The sequence below is a fragment of the Chelonoidis abingdonii genome, chromosome 15, assembly GCF_003597395.2.
Source record: "Chelonoidis abingdonii isolate Lonesome George chromosome 15, CheloAbing_2.0, whole genome shotgun sequence".
Lineage (NCBI taxonomy): Eukaryota > Metazoa > Chordata > Testudines > Testudinidae > Chelonoidis > Chelonoidis abingdonii.
This window is the reverse complement of record NC_133783.1, coordinates 35,432,313-35,456,455: the sequence shown is the minus strand read 5'-3', so window position 1 is coordinate 35,456,455 and position 24,143 is coordinate 35,432,313. Positions and strand designations below refer to the sequence as shown.

General features: G+C 45.9%; 1 protein-coding gene across 2 annotated transcripts in view; it reads left to right on the top strand.

Annotated features, from left to right (window-relative positions):
- Positions 1-24,143, top strand: part of BLNK (B cell linker) — a 162,962-nt gene that overhangs the window by 100,537 nt on the left and 38,282 nt on the right. For both annotated transcript variants that reach the window (XM_032770260.2, XM_032770258.2), the window contains 2 exons: positions 18,217-18,282; positions 24,052-24,108. In XM_032770260.2, coding sequence (XP_032626151.1) covers positions 18,217-18,282; positions 24,052-24,108 — 123 coding nt within the window. The remainder of the gene's footprint in view (positions 1-18,216; positions 18,283-24,051; positions 24,109-24,143) is intronic.

Sequence of the window (24,143 nt, the reverse complement as noted above, 5' to 3'; positions counted from 1 at the left end):
CCATTTCAAAAGAACAACCCTGCTGTGCTGAGGATACAGAAAATGGGTTACTTATCACTTCTTTTAGAAACAAATATACAGGAAAAGTTGTAGGACATTAAAGACACTGGTTTTCAAAAATACTTTTTGTGTGCACATAGTCCTTGCCCAAACATTCAAGGAAAATGTCCCCCTTCCTATGATCATTCTTACACCTATTTCCTATAAGTGTACAATTTTCAAGTACTGGGACAAGCAGGTGTAGGCCTGCCCAAAGCTAGAGGTCCAACCCCTCCACTGAGGGGGAGGAGTTATTGGACCCAGGCTGCAAGTCAGTACTGGAGACAACAAATGAAAAAACAGGGACAGGAATGAAGGTTAAAAGTTGGTACCCAGCGGGGGACACCATGCAGAAAACCCCTGACAGCACCCACTGCTCCTCAAAGTGTCTAAGGAATCAGTGGACGATACCCAGAGGAACTCTGTCGGCGGTGTGATCAGACAAGAGACTGAAATTAGGCCCCTGTAGCAAGGCAGTGGGATCCCCCACAGCCCCGCTGAGGGACAGCCCTTCTTCAACCCCACTGTGGGCGGAGCCACAGAGTCCTGCACCCGCCCCTCAGAGGTCACGGCACAGACCCAAAAGTATAAAAGCAGACCAGCAAAGCTCAGTAGGAGCCCAGCCACCGCCGTGACCAGACATCTGCGGCTGCTGCCAGCTGGAGCTCACACTCGGCCAGCTGAGCCTGCCCCGCGCCCGCTACCCCGAGGATGACTGGCCGAGCCTGCCCCGCACCCGCTACCCCGAGGACGACTGGCCGAGCCTGCCCCGCGCCCGCTACCCCGAGGACGACTGGCCGAGCCTGCCCCGCGCCCGCTACCCCGAGGAGCCGCTGAACCCACCCTCGCATGCTTACCCAGAGGAGCCAATGGTGTTTGAGACCGCTGGTGATGCCTCGACGACTCAGGGGAGAGTGGAAGTAGCCTGGGGGCAGCTGACCCCAGTCTGGCTGCAGCACCGCCAGAACCAGTGTCAGTGTGTTGCAGCCAGGATCCCCACTGACAGCAGTGAGTTTCTGCCGCTGCTAGGGCCCCGGGCTGGGACACAGTGGAGTGGGAGGGCCTGCGTCCCCCCTGCCACCCTTCCAAGGGTGGCAGACTCCCCCTTTCCCTGGCCTGAGGAGGCCGAAACCGGCTATAGCTGCTCAGCCCTGCCTGAGAGCCAAAGGATACTAACTCTGCATTTGCTGACCCGCCCTGACCTAGGACTGGGGATAAGACTATTGCTGCTCAGCCCTGCCTGAGGGCCTGAGCCTACTGACGCTGTGTCTGTTGCCCCGCCCTGACCGAGGGCTGGGCGGGAGACTATTGGCAGCGAGGCGGTGGGATTCCCCACAGCCCCACTGAGGGACAAGGCGCGGATGGGCCGCACTACAGCCCCCCACTGACAGAAGACCCCCCAACCCATCCAGCTTCCTCTTCCTAGTGTGAAGAACGGGCTCTTGGCCAGCCCCAGGTGGAGGCTAACAAGGAGTGTTGCGACTCTGTGGGGCCACAGATGGAGTGTGCATAAATTAGGGGACGCAGGGAGAAGTGCAGCCAGAACCTTAGTAAAAAGTTCTGAAGGAGCTGGAAGAGGAGCTGTAACCTGACACATCTTACAGAGATATGCCCCAGAGTCGCCCTCTTACCACAGAAACAACTGGTGTCAGAGGAGTTTGTGAACCATGCCAGGTACAAACGTGCTTATGTCTCCATGGAGGAGCTACCCACTGATATCCCCAGCGGGCCATGGAACCAGAGTGGAGTACAGTGGAGATGCAAAGCGTCTGCTTTCAAGATGTCTACAGTCTAAAGATGCACAATAGGTCTCACTGGAGAAGCTCAAGAATATCCATTTATCAGGAAGATTATAAGGAGTACAGAATCAATCCTGCCACTATGCCAGGGTATGTGATCTGGGCTATCCTTTGGATGGTTTAATTGGATAGCTACCCCAAGTACATGAGGCACTGTGAAATAAGTACAAAATGGGGAGTGGAGACAAAGGGATCAATCTATGAAGAATCTTTGAGGAGTATTCCCCTCCTCCCCCACACAGAGGGAGAGGAGAGAGGAAAAAAAAATCCCTTTCTGACCCTACCAGGTGACCAGCTGAAGCCCTCAAGCATGAGCTTATAGGAACATAAAACATAAACCAGAAGTGAGCCCGAGGGCTGCTGAGCCTTACCTCCTGTCATCACAAGTTGCACTCATAAGTTTGTCCAGCTCTTTCCTAAAACTTATTACGTTGTTTGCCCCCAGAACTCCTATTGGGAAGCTGTTTCAGAACCTCACCTCTCTGATGGTTAGAAATCTTCTTCTAATTTCCAGCCTGAATTTGTTCCTGGCCAGTTTATTTGTTCTGGCACCAACATTGTCCTTTAGTTTAAATAGCTCTTCACCCTCCCTGATCTATTTATAGAAAGCAACCATATCCCCTTTCAGCCGTTTTTTTGCTAGGCTAAACAAGCATAGCTATTCCAGTCTCCTGTCATAAGATAGGCCATCCATTCCCCTGATCATCCTATCTAGTAGTTCTTCTCAACACCAGTTCCAATTTGAATTCATCTTTCTTGAAGATGAGTGACCAGAATTGTAACAGTATTCCAAATGAGGTTTTGCCATTGCCTTGTACAATGGTACTGATACTTCTGTCTCTACTGGAAATGCCTTGCCTGATGCAACTGTGATATATGGATGTCTTTTTCACAGCCTCCTCACCCTGGTGGTGGCTCATAGTTGACCTGTGATCAACCCACAGACCCAGGTCACTCTCCTCCTCTGTCACTTCCAACTGATGAGACCCCAGCTTGTAGAAGAAATTCTTATTATTAGATCTAAGTGCGTGATCTTGCACTTTGTACTACTGAATTTCATCCCTTACTGGCATTCCAGTGTTTAAGGTCATCCAGATCTTCCTGTACAATATTACGATCCTCCTCTGTATTGATGATGCCTCCCAACTTTGCATCATGAGCAAATTTCATTAGCACTCTCTGACTTTTTGTGCCAAGTTCATTAATAAAATTATTGAAAAAGATTGGTCTCAAGACTGCCCCCTGAATAATTCCACTAGTAACCTCCCTCCAGTTTGATAGTTCACCTTTCAACAAAACCCATTGTCTTCTCCACTTTATCCAGTTCCTTATCTATTTTACAATCTTGTATTAATTCCCATCTTCTCTAATTTAACTAATAATATCCCATGTGGCATTGTGTCAAATGCTTTACAGAAGTCAAAGTAGATTAGTCCATTTCCCTTCTCTAAGAAACCAGCTATCTTCTCAAGGAAGAATGTCAGGTTAATCTGACGTGATCTATCTTTGCTAAACCCATGTTGCATTGCATTCCCCTTTCCATTTATCTCCAAGATTTTAATTATTCTTGTTCCAAAATCTTGCATAATACTATTGAGGTGAGACTAACAGGCATGTAATTGCCTGCATTAGCCCGCCGGCATTAGCCCCCCTCCCCCTTTCTTAAATATAGGAATGAAAAGATGGTCACTCACCTTTGTAACTGTTGTTCTTCGAGATGTGTTGCTCATATCCATTCCAGTTAGGTGTGCGCGCACCGCGTGCATGTTCGTCGGAAGATTTTTACACTAGCAACACTCGGTGGGTCGGCAGGGTGCCCCCCTGGAGTGGCGCCACTATGGTGCCGGATAGTATACCCCTGCCGACCCAGCCGCCCTTCAGTTCCTTCTTGCCGGCTACTCCGACAGAGCGGAAGGAGGGCGGTGTGGAATGGATATGAGCAACACATCTCGAAGAACAACAGTTACAAAGGTGAGTAACCGTCTTTCTTCTTCGAGTGCTTGCTCATATCCATTCCAGTTAGGTGATTCCTCAAGCCTTATGTAGGCGGTGGGGTCGGAGTGAAATATGGCAGAATGTAAAACTGCTGAGCCAAAGGCTGCAGTATCTCTTGACTGTTGAACCAGAGCATAATGCGAAGCAAGGGTATGGACCGAGGACCATGGAGCTGCGCGATAGATCTCGTGGGTAGGTACACGAGTCAGCAAGGCGGCAGATGAAGCCTGAGCACTGGTAGAATGCATGGTGATGTGGCTTGGGGAAATGTGAGCCAAATCATAACAAGTGTGGGTGCACGTCATCACCCAAGATGAGATCCTCTGAGAGGAAACAGGTAGGCCTTTCCTTCGGTCTGCTACTGCGACCGAGAGTTGGGCGTGTTACAAAATGGTTTTGTCCACTCAACATAAATGCGAGCGCTCTACAGACGTCCAGGGAGTGCAATTGTTGTCCCCATCGCGTTGAGTGTGGTTAACATGAAAGGCCGAAACCACCTTAGGGAGGAAAGCCGGGTGTGGTCGTAACTGCACCTTGTCTTTGTGAACATAAATGTATGGCGGAACCACCATAAGAGCCCTGAGCTCGAAGACTCGTCTGGCGATGTAATGGCTACGAGGAAAGCTGTCTTCCAAGACAGGTATAGCGAGCAGGTCGCTAATGGGGTCAAATGGAGGAGACATAAGTCTGGTTAAACCCAGTTGAGTCCCAGGTTGGGTGCTGGGGACGGTACCTAAGGGTGTATGCGCTGCAAGCCCTTGGGAACCTCGAAACCATAGAGTGTGAGAACACAGAACGACCACCTTAGCCTGGATGGAAGGTAGAGATGGCTGCCAAGTGTACCTCGGCGATGACACCGCTAGGCCCTGCTGTTGCAGGCCAGAGGGTAGTCCAAAATAGAGGGATCGAGACCTCAGCAGGAGTAAAGATTTAAGCGTTTCGCACCTGTAGGAGAGAACGCTTCCACCTGGCCAGGTACGTTGACCAGGTGGAAGGCTTCCTGCTAGTCCTGATAGTCACGTTAGCAGCCACCCTGTGAGGTGAAGAGACTGCAGGTCCGGCGGCGAAGTCTGCCGCCCGGTCCTGAGGTATGAGGTCTGTGGGTGGAGTGGCAGGGTAATTGGGTTGGCTATTGACAGGCTGAGCACGTGGTGTATCAGTGCTGCCTGGACCACGCTGGAGTAATCATGATGATGCGCGCCCTGCCCCTGCGAAGTTTGAGCAGGACCCAATGAGCCGGGGGAGCGGTGGGAAGGCATAAAGGAGTTGGCCCTTCTACGGCATGAGGACAGCGTCCGATATCGGTCCCGGGGAGAGACCTTGGCAGGAGCAGAACCTCGGACATTTCCTGTTCTTGCGGTAAGCGAACAGGTCCAAATGTGGGGAAAAATCCCCACTTCTGGCAACAGAATGCATCACATTGGGCAGGGCGACCACTCATCAGACAGGAAAGACCTGCTGAGTCGAAGCGCCAAGGCGTTCCGAACACCTGGGAGAAAGGATGCTACCAGACTTATCAAGTGGGCTATGCAAAAGTGCCAGAGATGGATGGCCTCCTGACGAAAGGAGGAGGACCATGTCCCTCCCAGGTTGTTCATGTAGCACATGTCCATTGCATTGGCTGTAAAGACTGAGCCGCCATGGCCTCGCAGCTGCTGCTGGAACCCCTGGCATGCCAGGCAGACTGCTCTCATTTTTGGACATTGATGTGGAACGCCAGCTCCTGAGAAGACCAAAGGCCGTAAGCTCGAAGGTTACTAAGGTGAGCACCTGAGCCAAGAGATGATGTGTCCGTCGTCAGGGACAGTGACGGCTGAGGTGGATGGAGCGGCACCCCTGCCCGCATCAGGGAGGGAGTTAGCCACCATACTAGGGAGCCTCGGGTGCTCGAGGGAATGGTGACTATCGTGACCATTGGGTCCCTGTCCGGGCGGTACGCCGATTTGAGTCAAACTTGGAGAGGACAGAGGCAGAGCTTAGCATGTTTGGTTACAAACTAGCAGGCAGCCATGGGACCCAGGAGACCGAGACAAGTGCGAGCCGAGGTCGTTGGGGAAGTTTGCAGACCTTGGATGATTGGTGCCATCGCCTGAAACCATGGCTGTGGTAAGCAGGATCCAGCTAGCTCGGAGTCCAGGATAGCCCCTAGGAAGTCTAACCTCTGCATGGGAACCAGAGTGGATGTTTCCATAGTGATCATCAGGCCTAGACATGTGAATAGGTCCCTGACGATGCCCACACGCTGAGTGACTTGTGTCTTGCAGTCTCCACAGATAAGCCAATCATCCAGATGCGGAAAACACGTATCCGACGTCGGCGGAGGTGGGTGGCAATTACGGCCACACACTTGGTTAATGCCTCTGGGGCTGTAGAAAGGCCAAACAGCAGGACCGTAAACTGGAAGTACCAACGGCTGGCTAGAAAGCGGAGGTATCTCCTGTGTGGAGGGAAGATGGCAATGTGAAAGTATGCGTCCTTCATATTGAGGCGGCATACCAGCCTCCAGGATCTAAGGACAGGATAATGGTTCCCAGGGATACCATGCGGAACTTCAACCTTATCATAAACTGGTGAGTCCTCGTAGGTCTAGGATAGTCTGAGACCTCCATACGAGTCGGGGATTAGGGAATAAGGGAGTAATTGCCCCTTCGTCCATCGGCGTCTGCACCTCTTGTAAGAGGAATTGCGCCCGAGAGGCGTCCCTGAAGAGGGACAGGGTTGGAACAAAAGTGGAGGTGGTACCCATACTCCACCATGTGTGTAGGGAACAGCGAACTGAAGTTAACTGGGACCACGCCAAGAGGAAGTAGGAGTGGATCCCGCTTGTAACCGGTATGCCGCCCTCGGGCGCACCTTCGAAAGTTCGTCTTTGGTCCCCGGTCGTGATTGCGAGGGGACCTCGATCTTGGCCCTCTAGGGGTCCTGACGGTCGTCTGCGACCACCTCAGCCGCGCTGTCTGCCAAAGTCCTATCTGTGGCTAGGCACAGAGTGTGGCGGTGTGGCTGGGGACGGAAAGGCCTGCCAGTAGGTCGTCGCGTATGCACGCCGAGAGAGAGCGCATTAGGACCCTGTTGCCCTCCAGGCTTTGCAGCCTGGGGTTGATTTCACCGCAAAGGGTAACCAACAAATCGTGAAAGGCGGAGGTTTGAAATCTGAAGCCATGAGATGCTCCTCGTGGTAACGAGGCCTGGAGAGAAGCTCTGGCCGCCTTTTCCCTTCCTCCAAGAGGGCAGTGAACTCTTGGCGGGAGTCTTGATGGAGAAGCTCCATAACTTTATTCACCATTATCCAGGCGTTATGATTATAGGGGCTAAGCAGGGCTTATTGATTTGCCACGCAGGGCTATAAGGCCCTTGCAGAATACACCTTGCGGCTGAGTAGGGTCATTCGCCTAGCCCCCTTCGATTTCGGGGCTGGTGCCTGTTGGCCATGCCATTCCCTTTTCTTAACCAACTGAATGACTAGTGAGCAGGGAGGAGGATGGACAGACAAGTAGTCGTACCCTCCATAGAGTATCGGCATTCGCCTGGATGGTCCGAATAAACGGGTAGGGCCCTCTAGTGGGGCAACCGCCGCGATAGAATGTCCCATACCGGGTCCCCTACCTCCGGGACCCTGTCCTGCCCTGGAGGTCCACGCATTGAGTGCTACCGAATACCTTCCATAGGAGGTCCTGATGGCTCTCAGGTTGTTGGTGGGCACACCAGAATCGCGGTCCTGAGCATAAGAGCTGTCCGCGTGGGAAGACACTGATGCGTGTCCGGAATGGCCATGGAGGTGCTGAAAACCATGGCAGAGTCTCTGACTCTACCAGACCTTGCCAACTCGGCACCTGGGACCGGTACTGGAAGGCGCACCGGTACCTGGAACGAGATCCGGACCTGTGCGACCAGAGCGGTGCCGGGAGGTCGACCGAGATCTCGAGGTTGGGAGCGGCTACGGAGTCACAGTGCCTGTAGCGGTGCTGGGAGCCAGAACGGTGCGAGATTATCGGGTCGGTGAAGTGCGGGACACCGACCTGTGCGGCGAGTGCCGACCGGTGCCGAGGAGAACAGCATCGGACTGTAAGTGGCGTCGGGAAGCAGGGGAGCGCCGACGGGACTTGGAGCGCGTCTGCGGGGACCGTGATCATGAACGGTGCCGCTCTGCTGCGCTGACAGAGGATGGTCGTATCAAGGAGGCTTGCCAAGAGACTGTATTACCCGCACCGGCGGTGCCGGGGGTTCAGGCAGCATCTACTCTGTCATGGCAATGAGATCCCTCGCCGTTGGAATGTGTCTCAGGCGTGGAGGGAACAGTAAGCTCGACCACAGTGCGTACCGGGGAGCTGTCAGGCACCGGGATTCGACGGCCTTCTGGGACCGGGATCGACGGTGCCTGAAGTCGCCAGTGCCTCAGCAGGTGTCAGTGCCGGCTGGGCGATCCGGCTTAGACAGGCTCTCTGTCTGCGGTGGCCGTTCGCACGGGAGCAATAGGAGCAGGGAGCTCGACCACGGCGTGCGCCGGGAGCAGTCAGGCACTGGATTCGACGGCCCTTGTGGGACCAGGATGACGGTGCTGAACGTTGTCAGTGCCGTGGCAGGTGTCGGTGCCGGGCAATCCCGACTTAGATGAGCTCTCTGGCTGCAGTGCCGTTGGCACGGAAGCAGCAGGAGCAGAGGCTCAACCACGGTGCATGCCGGGGAGCGGCAGGCACTGGATTCGACAGCCCTTGTGGACCGGGATCGATGGTGCCGGCGTCCTCAGTGCCTCTGCAGTTGTGTCGGTGCCGGTGATCTGACTTAAACGAGCTCTCTGGCTGCGGTGCAGTTGGCACAGAAGCAGCAGGAGCAGGGAGCTCAACCACGGCGCGTGCCGGGGAGCTGTTGGGCACTGGCAGGAGGAGTCGTGGGCTTCCTCAACCTCAGAGAGAGGGAGCGGTGCCGAGTCGACTTCGGTGCTGGTAACGGCCAGTGCCGGTGGGGTCCGGTGCCGAGGAGGCGCTTCTGTCCGCCGAGTAGCCAGCGCTCGGTGCAGAAGGTGGAGGAGAAATGAAAGTGCCACTCCATTTTGTTCTCAGCTTAAACGCCTTGCAAATGGGGCACTTAGCTGTGAAATGCGATCCCCCGAGGCACCGTAAACAGGAGTCGTGTGGATCTCCTGTCAGCAATGGCCTGAGGTCGGCCAAGCACGGTCTAAGAACCGGTGAGCCGGGCATGGGCTCCGGCACCGGTTGCGGGGAAGGGGCTACTCCCCGAACCCCGCTAACTATTATAAACTAACTATGCTAGTAAAGAAAAAACGCATAAGTATATATAAATATATATATAAAAGGATTATAACTATATAACTATATACACAAGAACTACGAGTAGCTAGGAAGCGGAGGTCAGCTAAAATTGTTGGATTTGTTCCAACGACCGACATGGGCAGTAAGAAGGAACTGAAGGGCGGCTGGGTCGGCAGGGGTATATATCCGGCACCATAGCGGCGCCACTCCAGGGGGCGCCCTGCCGACCCACCAAGTGTTGCTAGGGTAAAAATCTTCCAACGAACATGCACGTGGCACACGCGCACCTAACTGGAATGGATATGAGCAAGCACTCGAAGAAGAAGTCAGCTATTCTCCGGTCATATGGTACCACCCCTGACTAGATGGATTTATTAAAAATCCTTGCTACTGGACCAGCAATCTCAGATGCCAGTTCTTTCAATATTCTGTGATGCAAATTATCTGGTCCTCCCCTTTTAAGTGCATTAACTTCTAAGTTTTTCTTCTATTTTAGATATGGTAGTTTCCATTTCTATACAGTCATTTCAATCAGCTGTCCTGCCTTCTGCCCCATGTTCCATAACATCATCCTTATTGAAAACCAAGGCAAAGTATGCATTTAGTTTTTGGGCCATACCTCTATTATTTTTAATGTCCTTCCTAACCACACTGTATAGCGGCCTAATCTCATCCTTCCTTATTCTCTTCTCGGCAAAAATATTAATTCAGCTTGATTTTTAACAATTCTCATTTATTCCTACTTTTTCTGACTTCTAAGTGGCAGCTTTCTTTGCTGAGGTTTCCCGTTTTCCATTCCCTGTAATTTCTCTGCTTACTTCTAATAACCTTTTTGGAGTGATTATTCATCCAACTGGGCCTGAAACCTTTCTCTACAATTTCCCCCCTTATTTGGATGCAAAATTGTAACTAGTTTTTGCATTGCATCTCCTCTTGGTGGTTGAGAGACTCTTTGATGAAGAAAACAATCATCTATCACACCCAGGAATGATTATGCCCTACCATTATTAGTAGCATTTATTCTCCAATCTGTATCTGGGCAGTTAGTCTTCCATTATAACACAATTCCCAATAGTATTTCTCTTTCTAATAATAACAAAGACATCTCTATCCATGTAAGAGTTGCTTGGGGGTCTATAACAGACCCCTAATACTTTCCCAATAACACTTGTCTTACAGTCCTTCCCCAAAGTGATTTTAGCCCCCCAAATTCTTTTTTCCATACTATCACTTATTTCTTTCATGACATCACTGATGTACAATGTTACCCCACAACCTTTATTTCTCTCTCCCCTAAACTGTACTTGTATTTCAATACTGAGTGCTATTCCTCCATGTTCCTGAAAACCCTATTACAGTGGATTTCATTTGTGGACTCCTAAAATATTTCAAATAGAGTTGCAGACCCCTTTGGAAATCTTAAACATAGTCTGTGGAGCCCCAGAGGTCCACAGATTGAAAACCATTGCCCTATAATAATATCCAGTTTAACCTCCTGTACCAGCAGTTCCAGTACCTCCATTTCATTGCCCAGAGTCCTTGCATTCATGTGCAAGCATCTCAGTTGTTTTCCTCAGACTTCTCCCAGTTTTCTAGTTGGATTAGTTATAGTCCCTTCCCTAACTTTATCACCTACTTTACTACTACGCCAGTCAATATTTGTACTTTCTTTCTCCCTGCTGTCTGTACACTGACCTACTGGTGTTTATTTATCCCTTCCTGGATCTTCATTTAGCTGATTTTCCTCCTCCTGTATATTGAAGCCAAGTGTGGAAATTACCTTCTGGCATGAAGACTGGCATAGCTGATAAGAATGGCTTTAAACTAAGATATGAGGGGAGAAACCTGGAAGATACTTGTGTAAATGCCCCAGGGGCTCATCAGTCAAGATGGGTCTTCTTTCTGTGAACACCTCCCAATAGTTCATCATACCAAAACCTTCCTCAGAACACCAATCTTCAAGCAATCTGTTGATCTTCATTATCTTGTCATGTCTTCGCTCTCCATTTCTAGGGTCTGGAAGTATTCCACCTAAGATCACCTGAGCTTCCACTTCTTTAAGCATCTTACCCAGCCAAGCGTTGTTGTCCTGACCCATACCAGTGGAAATCTAGCAGTGTCATTCATCCCATCATGCAGCACAATCACTGTGTTTTTCCCCACTCCCATCTGGATCCTTTTCAGCTTCGCATCCACATCTCAGATACTTGCTCCTGGCAGACAGCACACTCTTCTGTTCTCTGGATCTGGTCTCATGATAGGCCTGTTGAGTCTTCTGAGTATGGAGTCCCCAGTCATATAGACTAGTCTCTTTCTAGTGTTGGTATGAATCCATCTTAAGTTGTTTCTCTCAGTCCCCTGTACATCATAATTATCTTTCCTTGGGCTCTGGTCCCTGGCTATCTACATCATCTCTTTCTCACTTCTGCAGGGACTGGTTTCCCTTCTTTTCTTCCTCACCACCCCATATCCTACCTGTTTCTCCTCCTCATTCATCAGCACAGCAAACCTATTACTCAACTTGATTTCACCATCACTAGCTGGTCTCATCCTCTGCCTCAGAATTCTTTAGACCATAGCTCCAAGTCTAGCCTTTTAATGAAACTTTAGCTAATTGCAGTGCAATGTATAGTTGACTGTGATCACTGTCCCGTATAACGTTAGCTATCCTGATGTATACAGTAGGTATTAAAACACACATGCAGTATTCTCAAAGAAAGCAATCAGTGAGTGTGATTAATAAGGGACTAGGGCAGCAGTTCTCAAACTGGGGTCTGCAGACCCTGGGGGGTCTGTGAAGGTACTCCAGGGGGTCCATAAGTCATGTCCAGGGCCACCAGCCCTGCTGATAAACTCCTCCTCCTCCCTCCCAGTGCCTCCTGCATGCTGTGGAACAGCTGTTCAGCAGCAAGCAGGAAGTGCTGAGCGGGGGAGGAACAGGGATGTGGCGCACTCAGGGCAGGGTGCAGAAAGAAAGAGGCAGGGAAGAGGAGGGGCAGGGGTGGAGCGGGCACGAAGAGGTGGTGTGGGGCCTTGAGTGAAGGGCTGGAGCCAGGCCAGGGCCTGAGCAGGGATCAGGGGGAGGAGGCAAGAAGGGTCACAAACAATTAAATGAAACCTATTTAAATTCATGAAATATTTTCGTGGTCACCAAATCTCCAATTTTTTGTTGCAATATGTTTTGCCCAAAAAATTACGCCCAGCTCTGTGAAACAGGAGACTGAAGTTATGTACCTAAAGCAAACAGAGCACTTTCATAACCTCCCTTTGTAAGTGCATTAACCAATCAGGTAGAGCGAATGTGCTCAGATACTGTGGTGATGTGCACTGTATGAGAACTTCAGTTAACAGAAACACAAACATTGCTAAGAACTGAACACCCTTGAAAACTATACCTCAGAAAAACTTAACTCTAATAAAATAGTACTTAGAGAATGAAAACCATGGCTTCAAACTGAGATGAGGATGAAGAAAAACCATGTGTGAATTCTGTAAAAACCAATTATATGAAATTCTTAAATTAAAAAAAAAATGAAATTTTTTAAGGCACTGTTTCACTGGCTGAAGTTCATCTGCATAGCAAGAATAACAGATTTCACTAGTGGCATCACATTCAGTTATCTTCTAAAATAAATGTAATCCACTTATTTCTACTATAATTTGTAATTAATTAAATTCCCCTTTGGTTCTTTAATTGAGCAGGAAATAAATAGCAAAAAATGCTCATTTCAGTATCAGTCAGTACAAATACAATATCACAGTGATCAACTTTAGTCACTTCACAACAATAAGTATCAGAGGGGTAGCCATGTTAGTCTGGATCTGTAAAAGCAGCAAAGAGCCCTGTGGCACCTTATAGACTAACAGACGTATTGGAGCATGAGCTTTCGTGGGTGAATACCCACTTCGTCGGATGCATCTGACAAAGTGGGTATTCACCCACGAAAGCTCATGCTCCAATACGTCTGTTAGTCTATAAGGTGCCACAGGACTCTTTGCTGCTTTCACAACAACAATTATCACATAAAAAGCAACCACACCTAGGAGATGATATTTTAAGAAATTTTGTTCATAGTCAAAGGAAGTGTTTCATATAAAAAATGAACAGCTTTTCAAAATAAAGCCATAGTTTTACCATCACAAAGATTCACAAGTGGATCCATGTGTAATGTTCTAGAACTCAGCAACAAGGTTTGGGATGTTTTCATCTGGGATTTGGGTCCATCTCCAAACAACAATAAATGTTGGGAACAAAAATACCTGATGCCCAACCACAATTCTGATTAAGGCTGGCAAGCCTGTTTGGATAGAACGCAAGCTTCTGTTGCACACTAACTAAGCCATTTAATTCTCTTCTGATTATTCGTATTCCCTATTACTTTTCATTTACAAAAGCAGCAGAGAATCCTGTGGCACCTTATAGACTAACAGACGTTTTGGAGCGTGAGCTTTCGTGGGTGAATACCCACTTCGTCGCCATTTACAGACACATCAGCCCAGATTCCTCAAGGATATTTAGGTATCTAACTCCCACTAATTTCAATGAGAGCGAGGCACCTAAATACCTTTGAGGATCTGGGCTGACAGATTCCAGCTGGCACTGGAAGCAGAAATGCCAAAACTCTACAAAAATGGCTATTTATGGTATTTCAACCCTGACCAGAAGCTGAATTTATCAAAGCCTCACAAAAGAGTCTGTTCTTGTGAGACGTGGAGCCTACTTTTGTAAATCCAAATGCACTGATTTATTCAGATAAGAATCCAAACTTTTGAGGTTCACCCATTACTAGTTTCTCTGATGGGTTGCTGTTTTAACACCTATAATTTATATTATTATGTTTTAAATGTGATTAGATGGCAGGAGGGTTATTCCACGGATTTCCTGTTCAAATGAAAACCTAAAAAGCCAGTATGGATTAGGATCTAAACAGAAGTAAGAATATCAATTAAGGCAAAGATTTAGGAACATAGGAATTGCCATGCTGGATCAGACCTCAAGTCCATCTAAACCACTATCCTGTCTTAGATGCATGGTGGAAAGTATGCCTACGTTAGCCATCTACGGCCATATTTAAAATCCTAAACACGTAGCCTAATTTCCAAAGTGCTGAAGACCTAACAGTTCCTACTGACTTCAGTGGAAAGAAGCTTAGGGTCTCTGTTTTAAGCAGCAAAGAGTCCTGTGGCACCTTATAGACTAACAGACGTATGGGAGCATGAGCTTTCGTGGGTGAATACGCACTTCGTCGGATGCATGTCTCTGTTTAGTTATCAAGAAAGCCTTGTTAACATACAAATAAAACATGCTCTTTTATAGTGTTTTCCATCCAAGAATCCCAAAGTGCTTAAACAATATTATTCAGTTAAGCCTCTGAACACTCCTGTTAAACAAGTACCATAAGTAGAAGTATTCTCATTTCACAGATAAGAAAATGAAAGCACCGAAAAATTATCTGTCACTCATTTGAGAAAATCACTTCTAATCAATAGCAGAGCTTGGGAGAAAACTCAATAAATCTAAGTCCTGTCCTCTAACCACTACACAATGCACATGCTAATTACACACATAAACTCAGAGCCTGAGCCATTGATTTCAGGCCCACACATATGTATTTACACACCTGCTAGGCAAATTACGTTATTTTCCAATTTGGTTTTATTGATTCTCAAATAACTCCAATTTCCTTTGAAAATGATTTTAATTAGTTTAAAGAGACACTCAAAATTACTGAGGATAAGCTGGAAGTTACGTTTTGTTTTGGCAAGTCTCACCTATCACCCTGCCCTTTCAATATTTCTGTGCAAGACTTTCAGATTATTAAGATTCTAAAAACATACAGTTGTATCTTGAGGATTTTACTGGTCTATGTAGGCAAACCCTCCAACAACTTCCTAATGGACTTCTCCTCCTTTAGAAATATAACAAAGTGAAAATAACATATGGAATGAGATAACTTCTAATGATTGTAGGCAGGCTTTCAAAAAGACCATTTTTTAAAATCACATTTATTCTTCCTGTTAGTCATGATTTGATCTGAAGATTTTATCTAGTATAATGCAATTTTTCTCAGAGTATCCTGAGGAGAAAACAAAGAAAACTAAATAAAATGGTCTCTCTGTAGAAGTTTGTATTAGGAATAAATGAGTATGTTTACAAAGAGGTTACTTTGTGTCATTGGAGTCACCTTGAGTACCTAAATCATTTTCTTTTTTGTTAAGAACTCAGCTTTATTTCATTTAAGTGGTTCTCAAATTACCTTACTCACAAGAGTATTCCTCCTGAAGCCAATGGCACTAACTGATATTCAGATAAATTGGCTTTAGCCCTAAATATCAGATCATGTAACCATAGTCTAGAACAGAGGTCAGCAACCTTTCAGAAGTGGTGTGCCGAATTTTCATTTATTCACTTTAATTTAAGGTTTTGGTGCCAGTAATATGTTTTAAGGTTTTTAGAAGGTCTATAATATATAACTAAACTATTGTTGTATGTAAAGTAAGTAAGGTTTTTAAAATGTTCAAGAAACTTCATTTAAAATTAAATTAAAATGCAGTGCCCCCTGGACCAGTGGCCAGGATCCAGCCATTGTGAGTGCCTCTGAAAATGAGCTCACATGCCGCCTTCGACATGCGTGCCATATAGGGCCGCCCAGAGGATTCAGGTGGCCTGGGGTCTTCGGCGGCAGGAGCCCCCTGCCGCCGAAGACCCAGCACTTTGGCGGCAGATCCCCGGACGGAAGGACCCCCTGCCACTGAATTGCCGTCGAAGACCTGCCCCGGGACCTGCCGCCGAAGTGCCAGAAGGACCCCCTGCCGCAGGTCTTCAGGGCACTTCAGCGGCGGGTCCTGGGGTGGAAGGACCCCCCCACACCAAATTGCCGACGACGACCTGGAGCGGAAGAAGCTCTGGGGGCCCAGGCCCCGTGAGAGTTTTCTGGGGCCCTTGGAGCGATTGAAGGACCCTGCTCCAGGACCCCCCAAAAACTCTTGTGGGGGCCCCTGTGGGGCCCGGGGCCTGGGGCAAATTGCCCCTCTTGCCCCCCCCCAGGCAGCCCTGGCGCCATAGCTTGCCTACCCCTGATCTAGAAGATCATGGGCTCTCAGCCTAACGGTCATGACTAGAGTAGGGCGAAGATTTTTGAACAAATCTTTTATTCTCCAAAAATGCAGTTTGAGTCAATCTGAAACATTTGACATGAATTTCACAAATAGCTTTGGCAATTTTTTTTCTTGACTGTGGCACCATTCACAATAGCTGGAGGAGAAAGAGGTGATGATGGTCCCCATTTATATCTTTTAGCTCATAGTTGGACATTCAACCAGCATGTGGGGGATTCAGTCCAGATCCCCCCTCTGTCTGACAAAGCAGCAGAGAGAGAAAGTGAAAATGGCTCGGTAGCCTGGTGGTTATCGCACTCTTTTGGGTGGGGGTCACCCAGTTAAAGTCCCTGCTCCAATGACTATTCAAATATTTTATGCAAAATGAAAAAGCTTCAAAAGAAGAGAGACCTGGCTTAGAATACTCTCTAGCCCTGTGGTTAGGGTGCTCTATTTGGAGGTGGAAGACCCAAGTTCAGATTCCTGCTCCATATCAGACAAAAGAGGGAATTGAAACTGGGCATCCCACATCCTGAATGAGTGCCCTAACCACTGGGCTAAATAAGGGGAACCCCCACCTACTCCTCTATCTGAACTGGACTTTTTTGATTTGCCTACATTTGTCAGGAATTTTCTGATTCAGTTTGGGTCACATAAAAATAATGGGGCGGGGAGGAGAAACTGCTTGCAGACAGAAAAAAAAAAAATCAATTATTTGCCCAGCTCTAGTCATGACTACACAAGGGGACTGTTAGATGAGATAGGAGGCAGGGTTGGAAGAAAATTGTTTTTCTGTTGTAACATAGGGAGCTTGGTATGGAGGAGATTGAGAAGCACTGATCTAGATGATTCATATAGATTAGAAACCAGAGAGAATTCCCACCATACATATAGAAAACTGTCAATCCATTTGCTGAAAACATTGCAAAACAGATTCAGGTTTCTCACTTTAATCTAGGTAGTGATGCATCTTGATTGCTTTTTTGCTTCAGCCATTTGCTTGGACTTAGAATGCTGTTTAAACTTCATCAAACTTTGGGCTCTAGAGCAGGGGCGGGCAAACTTTTTGGCCTGAGGGCCACATTGGGTTTCATAAATTGTATGGAGGGCCAGTTGGGGAGGGGGTCGTGGCCCAGCCCCCACTTCCTATCTGCCCCACCTGGGACTCCTGCCCCATCCAACGCCCCTTGTTCCCTGACGGCCCCTCTGGGACCCCTGCCTCATCCACACACCACTGCTCCCTGTCCTCTGACCGCCCCCAGATCCCTGCCACCCCATCCAACCTCTTCTCTCATTCCTGATGCCCTCCCAGACTCCTGCCCTATCTAACCACGCCTTCTCCCTGTCCCCTGACTGCCCCAGAACCCCTACCCCTGACTGCCCACTGCTGCCGCATCCATCCCTCCCCTTCCTGACTGCCCCCCCAGAACCCCTGCCCCCATACAACCCCCTGTTCCTCCCCCGACCACCCCAACCCCTATCCACACCTCTGCTCCCTGACCACCACCCCAAACTCCCCTACCCTCTATCCAACCCCCCCTGCTCCCTGTCTCCTTACTGCGCTCCCTGGAGCACTGGGTCAGGCCAGGCTCTGCAGCTGCACTGCCCTAGGAGCTCACAGCCCCACCACCCAGAGCATTGTGCCAGTGGCGCAGCAAGCAAGCTGAGGTTGCAGGGGAGGGGGAACAGCAGGGGAGAGGCCAGGGGTAGCCTCCTGGGCCAGGAGCTCGGGGTCCAGGCTGGATGTGGCCCGCGGGCCATAGATTGCCCACCTCTGCTCTAGAAGGATAATCTTTCTTTCCCCAAATGTAGAGCTTGCCAAAGGGTTCTGTTGAAAGGTGGAAAAATAGTGCATATGTACAAGTGATTGTAGCAAGTGAAATACTTAATAGTGAACAAACTCTTTTTGATGTGTCAATTACACTGAAAGGAAAATAATTGTAATACTTTAAAAAAAAATAGCCTTATCAGCCACACTATATGATTTTCATGATGTTTTGTCCAATATCTTACAGGCAGCTTCAAAAGATGGTACATGATATCAAGAAAAATGAAACTGGAATAATGAGCAAATTCAAAAAGTAAGTTATAGATGCTGATATAATTGTACCTTGTTTAAAGCTCAGAATATCTAGCATTTTGTATGACCACTTTGAGGGTAGGAATGTCTGTTTCTGGATAGACATATACTAATAACAGCTTTATTCCAGAGCTGCTCCACATGCAGGATTGTCATTAATATCAATGGAAGCGGCTGCAGAATCAAGCCCAAAATTATTCTAGAGTGTAATCTGCTTGATCAGTTTGAACAATATATACATATAATGTATTCATTGAGGTTGATTCTCCCAGGCATGTTTGTGTGTCCCCTTTCTCTTTAGGCCTATGTTCAGGCTACCCCCTACAATTTAATTTTAATTTGAACTCCTACCTTTATGCAACTAATCAGCCATAATATTCAAAACTCAATCCTGAACATTCCATACATAATAAGAAGTTTTAAAAGAAACCCATAACACTAAAACCCTAACCTAAAATTCTTAGTCCGGCAGTAAATTGCAGAATGATTATCATTAAATAATCACAATGTACGTGTAGCTAAAGCCCGGTTTTTCTTCATGCGTGGTTATATGAATAAGACATCCTTTATTTCCAAAGTCAGACTCATCTTTTAGCACAATAGCTATTAAGCATGCAAACTAATTTTTAATACAACATATCTTTCACATGGGATTAACATATATATGTGACATTCTCATTGATAATCCATGAATCATTTACTATAGGTGTAAGAAAGATGTACACAAGATATATTAATGAACTTTAAAAAAATGTTATTTACCAGGTTTTCAGGAAGCATTTGCAATGATAGGACAACACCACACAGAATAACTCAATATAGTCTATCGATGCAGCTCTCATACACAATGGAAACATAGAAGCACACAGAACACTGTGCTTAAGTAACAGCAACCATGATGGATAAATTCAAGATTGGAAAGTATTATTTTAGTATCTGCTACGTAGGGAGTGTCCTCCCTTTGTGGGGAAGATGGACTGAGTTGTGTAATAGAGCTCTCCCTCACTTTGACCTGGTGATACACATGAGAATGAAGCAGGGAAATTCAAAGCTAACCATTACACTTTTTCTTTCACTCACCCTGTTGTGATTAAGTATTGCCTCAGCTTGCAGAAAATCTCATTTTCAGATGTTACATAGGATCTATACATATTCATTGCCTACACATGGGCACAACAGCACAAGTGAAGGGCTAAACATCTCTTACCTTTGACTGGCACTTCTTTTGTCAGTTTGGTAGAGCCTTCAGTAACTCAAGACATACATTACCTTTGCAGCAGGTTTAACATGGTGTATGTACAAACTGCAGAGCTCTGGACCTTGATATAATGAGGAGGCTGCCCTCATGGAGCAGAATCAAAACCCTAGCTTTTATAAAGAAAAATATCACAGTAACAGCTTTAGAGCAGTTAGACTTAATAACATCACAGTGCATCAGCAGCAAATGTCTCAAAGATGAAAGCACATAACAAAAACAAGAGAAGGATCTCAGAGTTATAATTTATAGAGACAAATCCATTTTACCATGGCTGCTTTCACCATGGCTTTGATGATGTGCCCCCTCTTTAAGAAGAAGGGGGAAAGAATAAAATCTAAATGTACTTACAAGCTGAAAGGGTGCGAGGTGCAGCCTGCATCAGTCAGATACAAAATGGCTATTCTAGGGCTGCAGCTGCCCAATGCTCCCAGATTTGAAGACCAGTTACCAGAAGAGCAGGCTGGAGAAGGGTTCTATTAAATGGTGAACCCAGCATAGAGCTCAATAGTAACCAGGAAACTATGAAATAAGCAGCTTCCTCATGGAGTAGGGAAGTATTGCCAGAAACAAGTATTCAGAATCACAGGTCTAGCTTCCAACAATCATGTGATTGCTTTAAAATAATATATTTTTTAAATTGCCTTTTTATTTGCCTTTGAGATGCACTGGGGTCACATTTTCACGCTTTTCTCTTAAACCCTCATGGCTAGAAACTTACTAGGTTTTTTTAAAGCTGAGATTCTCGTATTCACATGGAGCTAGGGCCTCAAGAAAAACACCAAATATCATTAGATGATAAAATGGCAGGAGTTGTAATAATAGTAGGAATAGAAGATTCCAAGGTTCAGAGACAGGACCTGGTGGAAATGAGTTAATGTCTCATTATGTTTTTAGACTATATCCTTGCAGTCCCTTCCAACCCTATGATTGATTCTTTTTGTGGACTGTGGCTGCTTTCTCTGCATAAAGGTGACACAAGTCTTCTAGATTGTCAAGGTTTTGTGGAAAGACAAGGCTTCAAAGATATGGATACATGATAGGACAAAAACTGAATTTGTTTGATGCAGCATATGTTTTCTGTGGACACCTGTCTTTACAAAGAGAAGTGAAAAATATGTTGGCTCAAATGCAGGTCAAGTATAAGTGGGATCTAACTTCACTGACGTCAGTATAAGTGCACATGCTTACACCAGGTCTGAATTCATCCCATATATTAGTCATAGAACATTTATACTGCAAGCCTTAAAGACTGACTGAGTGCTCCTGTAATACATTCTGTTTATTATTAATTTGTATTAAAACAGTGTCTACTGACCCCAGTCATAATTGGGGTCCCATTGGGATAGGTGCTTTATAGATAAGTAAACAAATGAACAGTTCCAGCCCCAGAGAGCTCATATTCTAGGCTACTTAAAAGTATTTGTTGAGAAGAAATCAGAATATATTTGATTGTTCCTTGTGTGTGTGTTTGTAAGTCCTGTTGTATGAATATAAGTAACTACAGAGAAGAGAATCAGGGACCAGACTTCTTGTTTCTTAAAAGCTTATCCGCTCTTCTTGTTTATTCCCCAACCTAGGTCACAATCTTCCTGTGAAACCAAAAATTTGGCCCCATATCTTGCTAACATGTCCATGTTTACCTTTAATCATGTGCATAACTGGTTACAGGCTGGGAGCTTTAGGTCCTGTGGAGATCATGATTTCAGGGGGATTATAAATTCAATTATAGAACAAGTAATGGGTATAGTAGGATTTGTAAGCAAAAGAGAGCCTGTTTCCATGTCCATGTCCTTCATATTTCAAAACAGGGAAATAAAAAACAGAAGTTATGGGCTTTATGCCACAGGGTGCTGAGTGCCCTCAACTCCCATTGTATTCAATTGGCCCTGATTCAGCATACAATTGAGTAAATCCTGGCCCCATGAGATTCAATAGCAAAACTCCCATTGACTTCGAGTCAAGATTTCACCCTTAATGCTTAAGTAGTTTGCTGAGGCAGGGTGTGGGAGCTCAGGACACTCAGCACCTTGCAGATCAAGCCTTAGATGAAGTATCTGATGAACTGTCTCTTTACACAAAAAAAGAATTCCAAAATTTCCTGGGGACATCAGCGACACTTCATTGACAAAGCCAGCAGCAGTAAGTGAAATAAAGAGGCTGCCAATAACCAGAATCTGTCCATTCCTTGAGATGCCGTTTGTGCCCACATGGTCAGCTACTGAGATGACGCAACACCTGAGATCCTGCATGCCTTACACAAACAAAACACCCATAGACTTCAGATCTCTTCTGCTCCATAACTCTGTAGCACTTACTGTGCCTCCTGTTTTCATACAATCCTGCAGATGGCAACTGGAACTGTGGTATCTTACACACTGTGCATTGAGTATATAATATTGCAAACTAGTCAGGGAAACAAACTGAAGCACATGAAGAAAGAGGTAACAAAACAGAAACAGTATAATCATACATGTATCTTAGCTGAACCAATAGGAAACTTGTGTTTCCATTTATGTACCAATGTAATGTGTTTCAGATTTCTTATTATTGATGCTCAAGGCCTTTTGTTAATAAATGGGACAGTCCATTAAAGTCAACAGTATTATATCATGTAGCCATAAACATTACAGTACCACTGTTTTATGCAAAGAAAATATGTAAAACCGTACTAAGAACATTCATAACACTCATGGGCAGCTTCATAAATATTTTAAAGAGTTTCTTTATCACCAGACACTTCCAAAGCAGCAACAAAACATTCCACTCCATCACCAGATTCCAATTTGGGATCAGTTTGTTATCAATCAGTTTAACAGCACTAGTTCAGAGTTTTGACAAAGTTTTGACAGGTTCAATTAATTTAATTTTTTAATAATAGTTAGATTTATGTAGTGCACCCAGGGCACTGCACAACAACAAATGCAGTAAAAACATAATATCAACTAAAGAAAGCAATATAATAAAAAAAATCACCCTGTAAGCAATAATGGACCAGAAGAAAAGGACACATCCTGTATGAAAGGGCCAACAATAGTAAAATTAAAGAACATTTTTGAAAACAAATTTTTTTCAGCTGTTTCTTAAAAGCTGGGAGAGGTGGACTGAAATGCAGGGTATAGAGGAGCAAGTGCCAGTCTCTAGCACAAGTGGTGGACTCTCTAAAAACAAGTATTCTCGGAACACAGTGTCAGGACAAGGCTCAGGGTTCAGTCCTGCAGTTCATTAAACACTCTGTCTGCAAAGCACTTACACTTACACCCTGTCCGCAAAGCACCCTTCAACGTCAAGTAACTGAGTAGTAGCTCTGATTTCAGTGGGAGTATTCCTATGCTTAAAGTTCAGGACATGCCAAAGGTCTTTGCTGCATCAGCCTCAGAGTGCTCAGCACATTGCAGAGAGGAAGATTCAGACCATGGTACTTTTTAAAATTGAAGTCATCCATTCACTTAACTGCCTGCTAGCTGCTATCTAGTGTATGGTGTGCAAAGCTGCTAAAGCAGTGCTGGTCTCATATTAAATGAAATGCCTCAAATACCAGCTGATTATTTAGTGAAACTAATGATGCAGAAAGATGCGATACGTTATTTTTTAAACAGCTGTAAACATTCTCAAAAACCTGTTCGGATTTATTTTTCTTTTGGATGAGTCTTATAGAATTGAAAATTACATCTCACCTATGGAATTCTGTAGGATGTTTCACAAACCTCTACAAAAGAAAAAATCATTCTCTAAGAAACTTCTGGGTGAAAGCCTGGCCCCACTGAAGTGAATGGGAGCTTTGCCATTGAGGAGGTCAGGATTTCAGTCTGTATATTTCAGAGTTGAGTAATTTCTGTAAATCCCTATTCAGGTCTATAGGCCTTTTCCAGAAGGATTAATTCACAACTCTGTCAAATGTAACTTAAATACGGAACAGAGTATATTTAGGGCACCTTCAAAGTGGGTGAAATTGTTTACCACTGTGATTTTTTTTGGAATCACTTCTGATGTAATTGCCTATTTTGCAGATAAAAGATATGCTAAAGAACAACTATAATCTCTTCCTTGAACAACAGGACTTGATCCTTTTCTACTGAAGTCATTTGGAGTTTTGCTATTAACTTCAACAGGAGCAGGATCATGCCCATTCACATTGCTTACAAAAAGAAGCCCTAAAGAATAAAAGTATTATAAATGTACAAATATACAAGTATTATAAATGTACTGTAACTAGACAGTAAGCTCCCAGGAATGGGGATCATGTCATTTATGTTTGCATATTGCAAAAATAGTGGGTGAAATCATGACCCCATTCCAGTCAATGGCAAAATTCCCACTGACGTCAATGGGACCAGGATTCCACAGTGTTGACACTCACTAAATAATATTAATATGGTGCAGTTACTTTTCTGTGGGTTTGTGTTTGAATTTTAGAATAACTAACATATTTGAAGAGACTAACAAATACAGATGTGGCCATAAATTGTTTCATTTCTGTGACAGAAACATAATTTCTTTTCTATTGCTATTTAGGTTCCAAAATGAACAAGTGGCCTTAATTTGCAAAACTGGGAAAAATACTTGGGATCGGTATGCTATTTCAGAACCACACAAGGCATGATAGA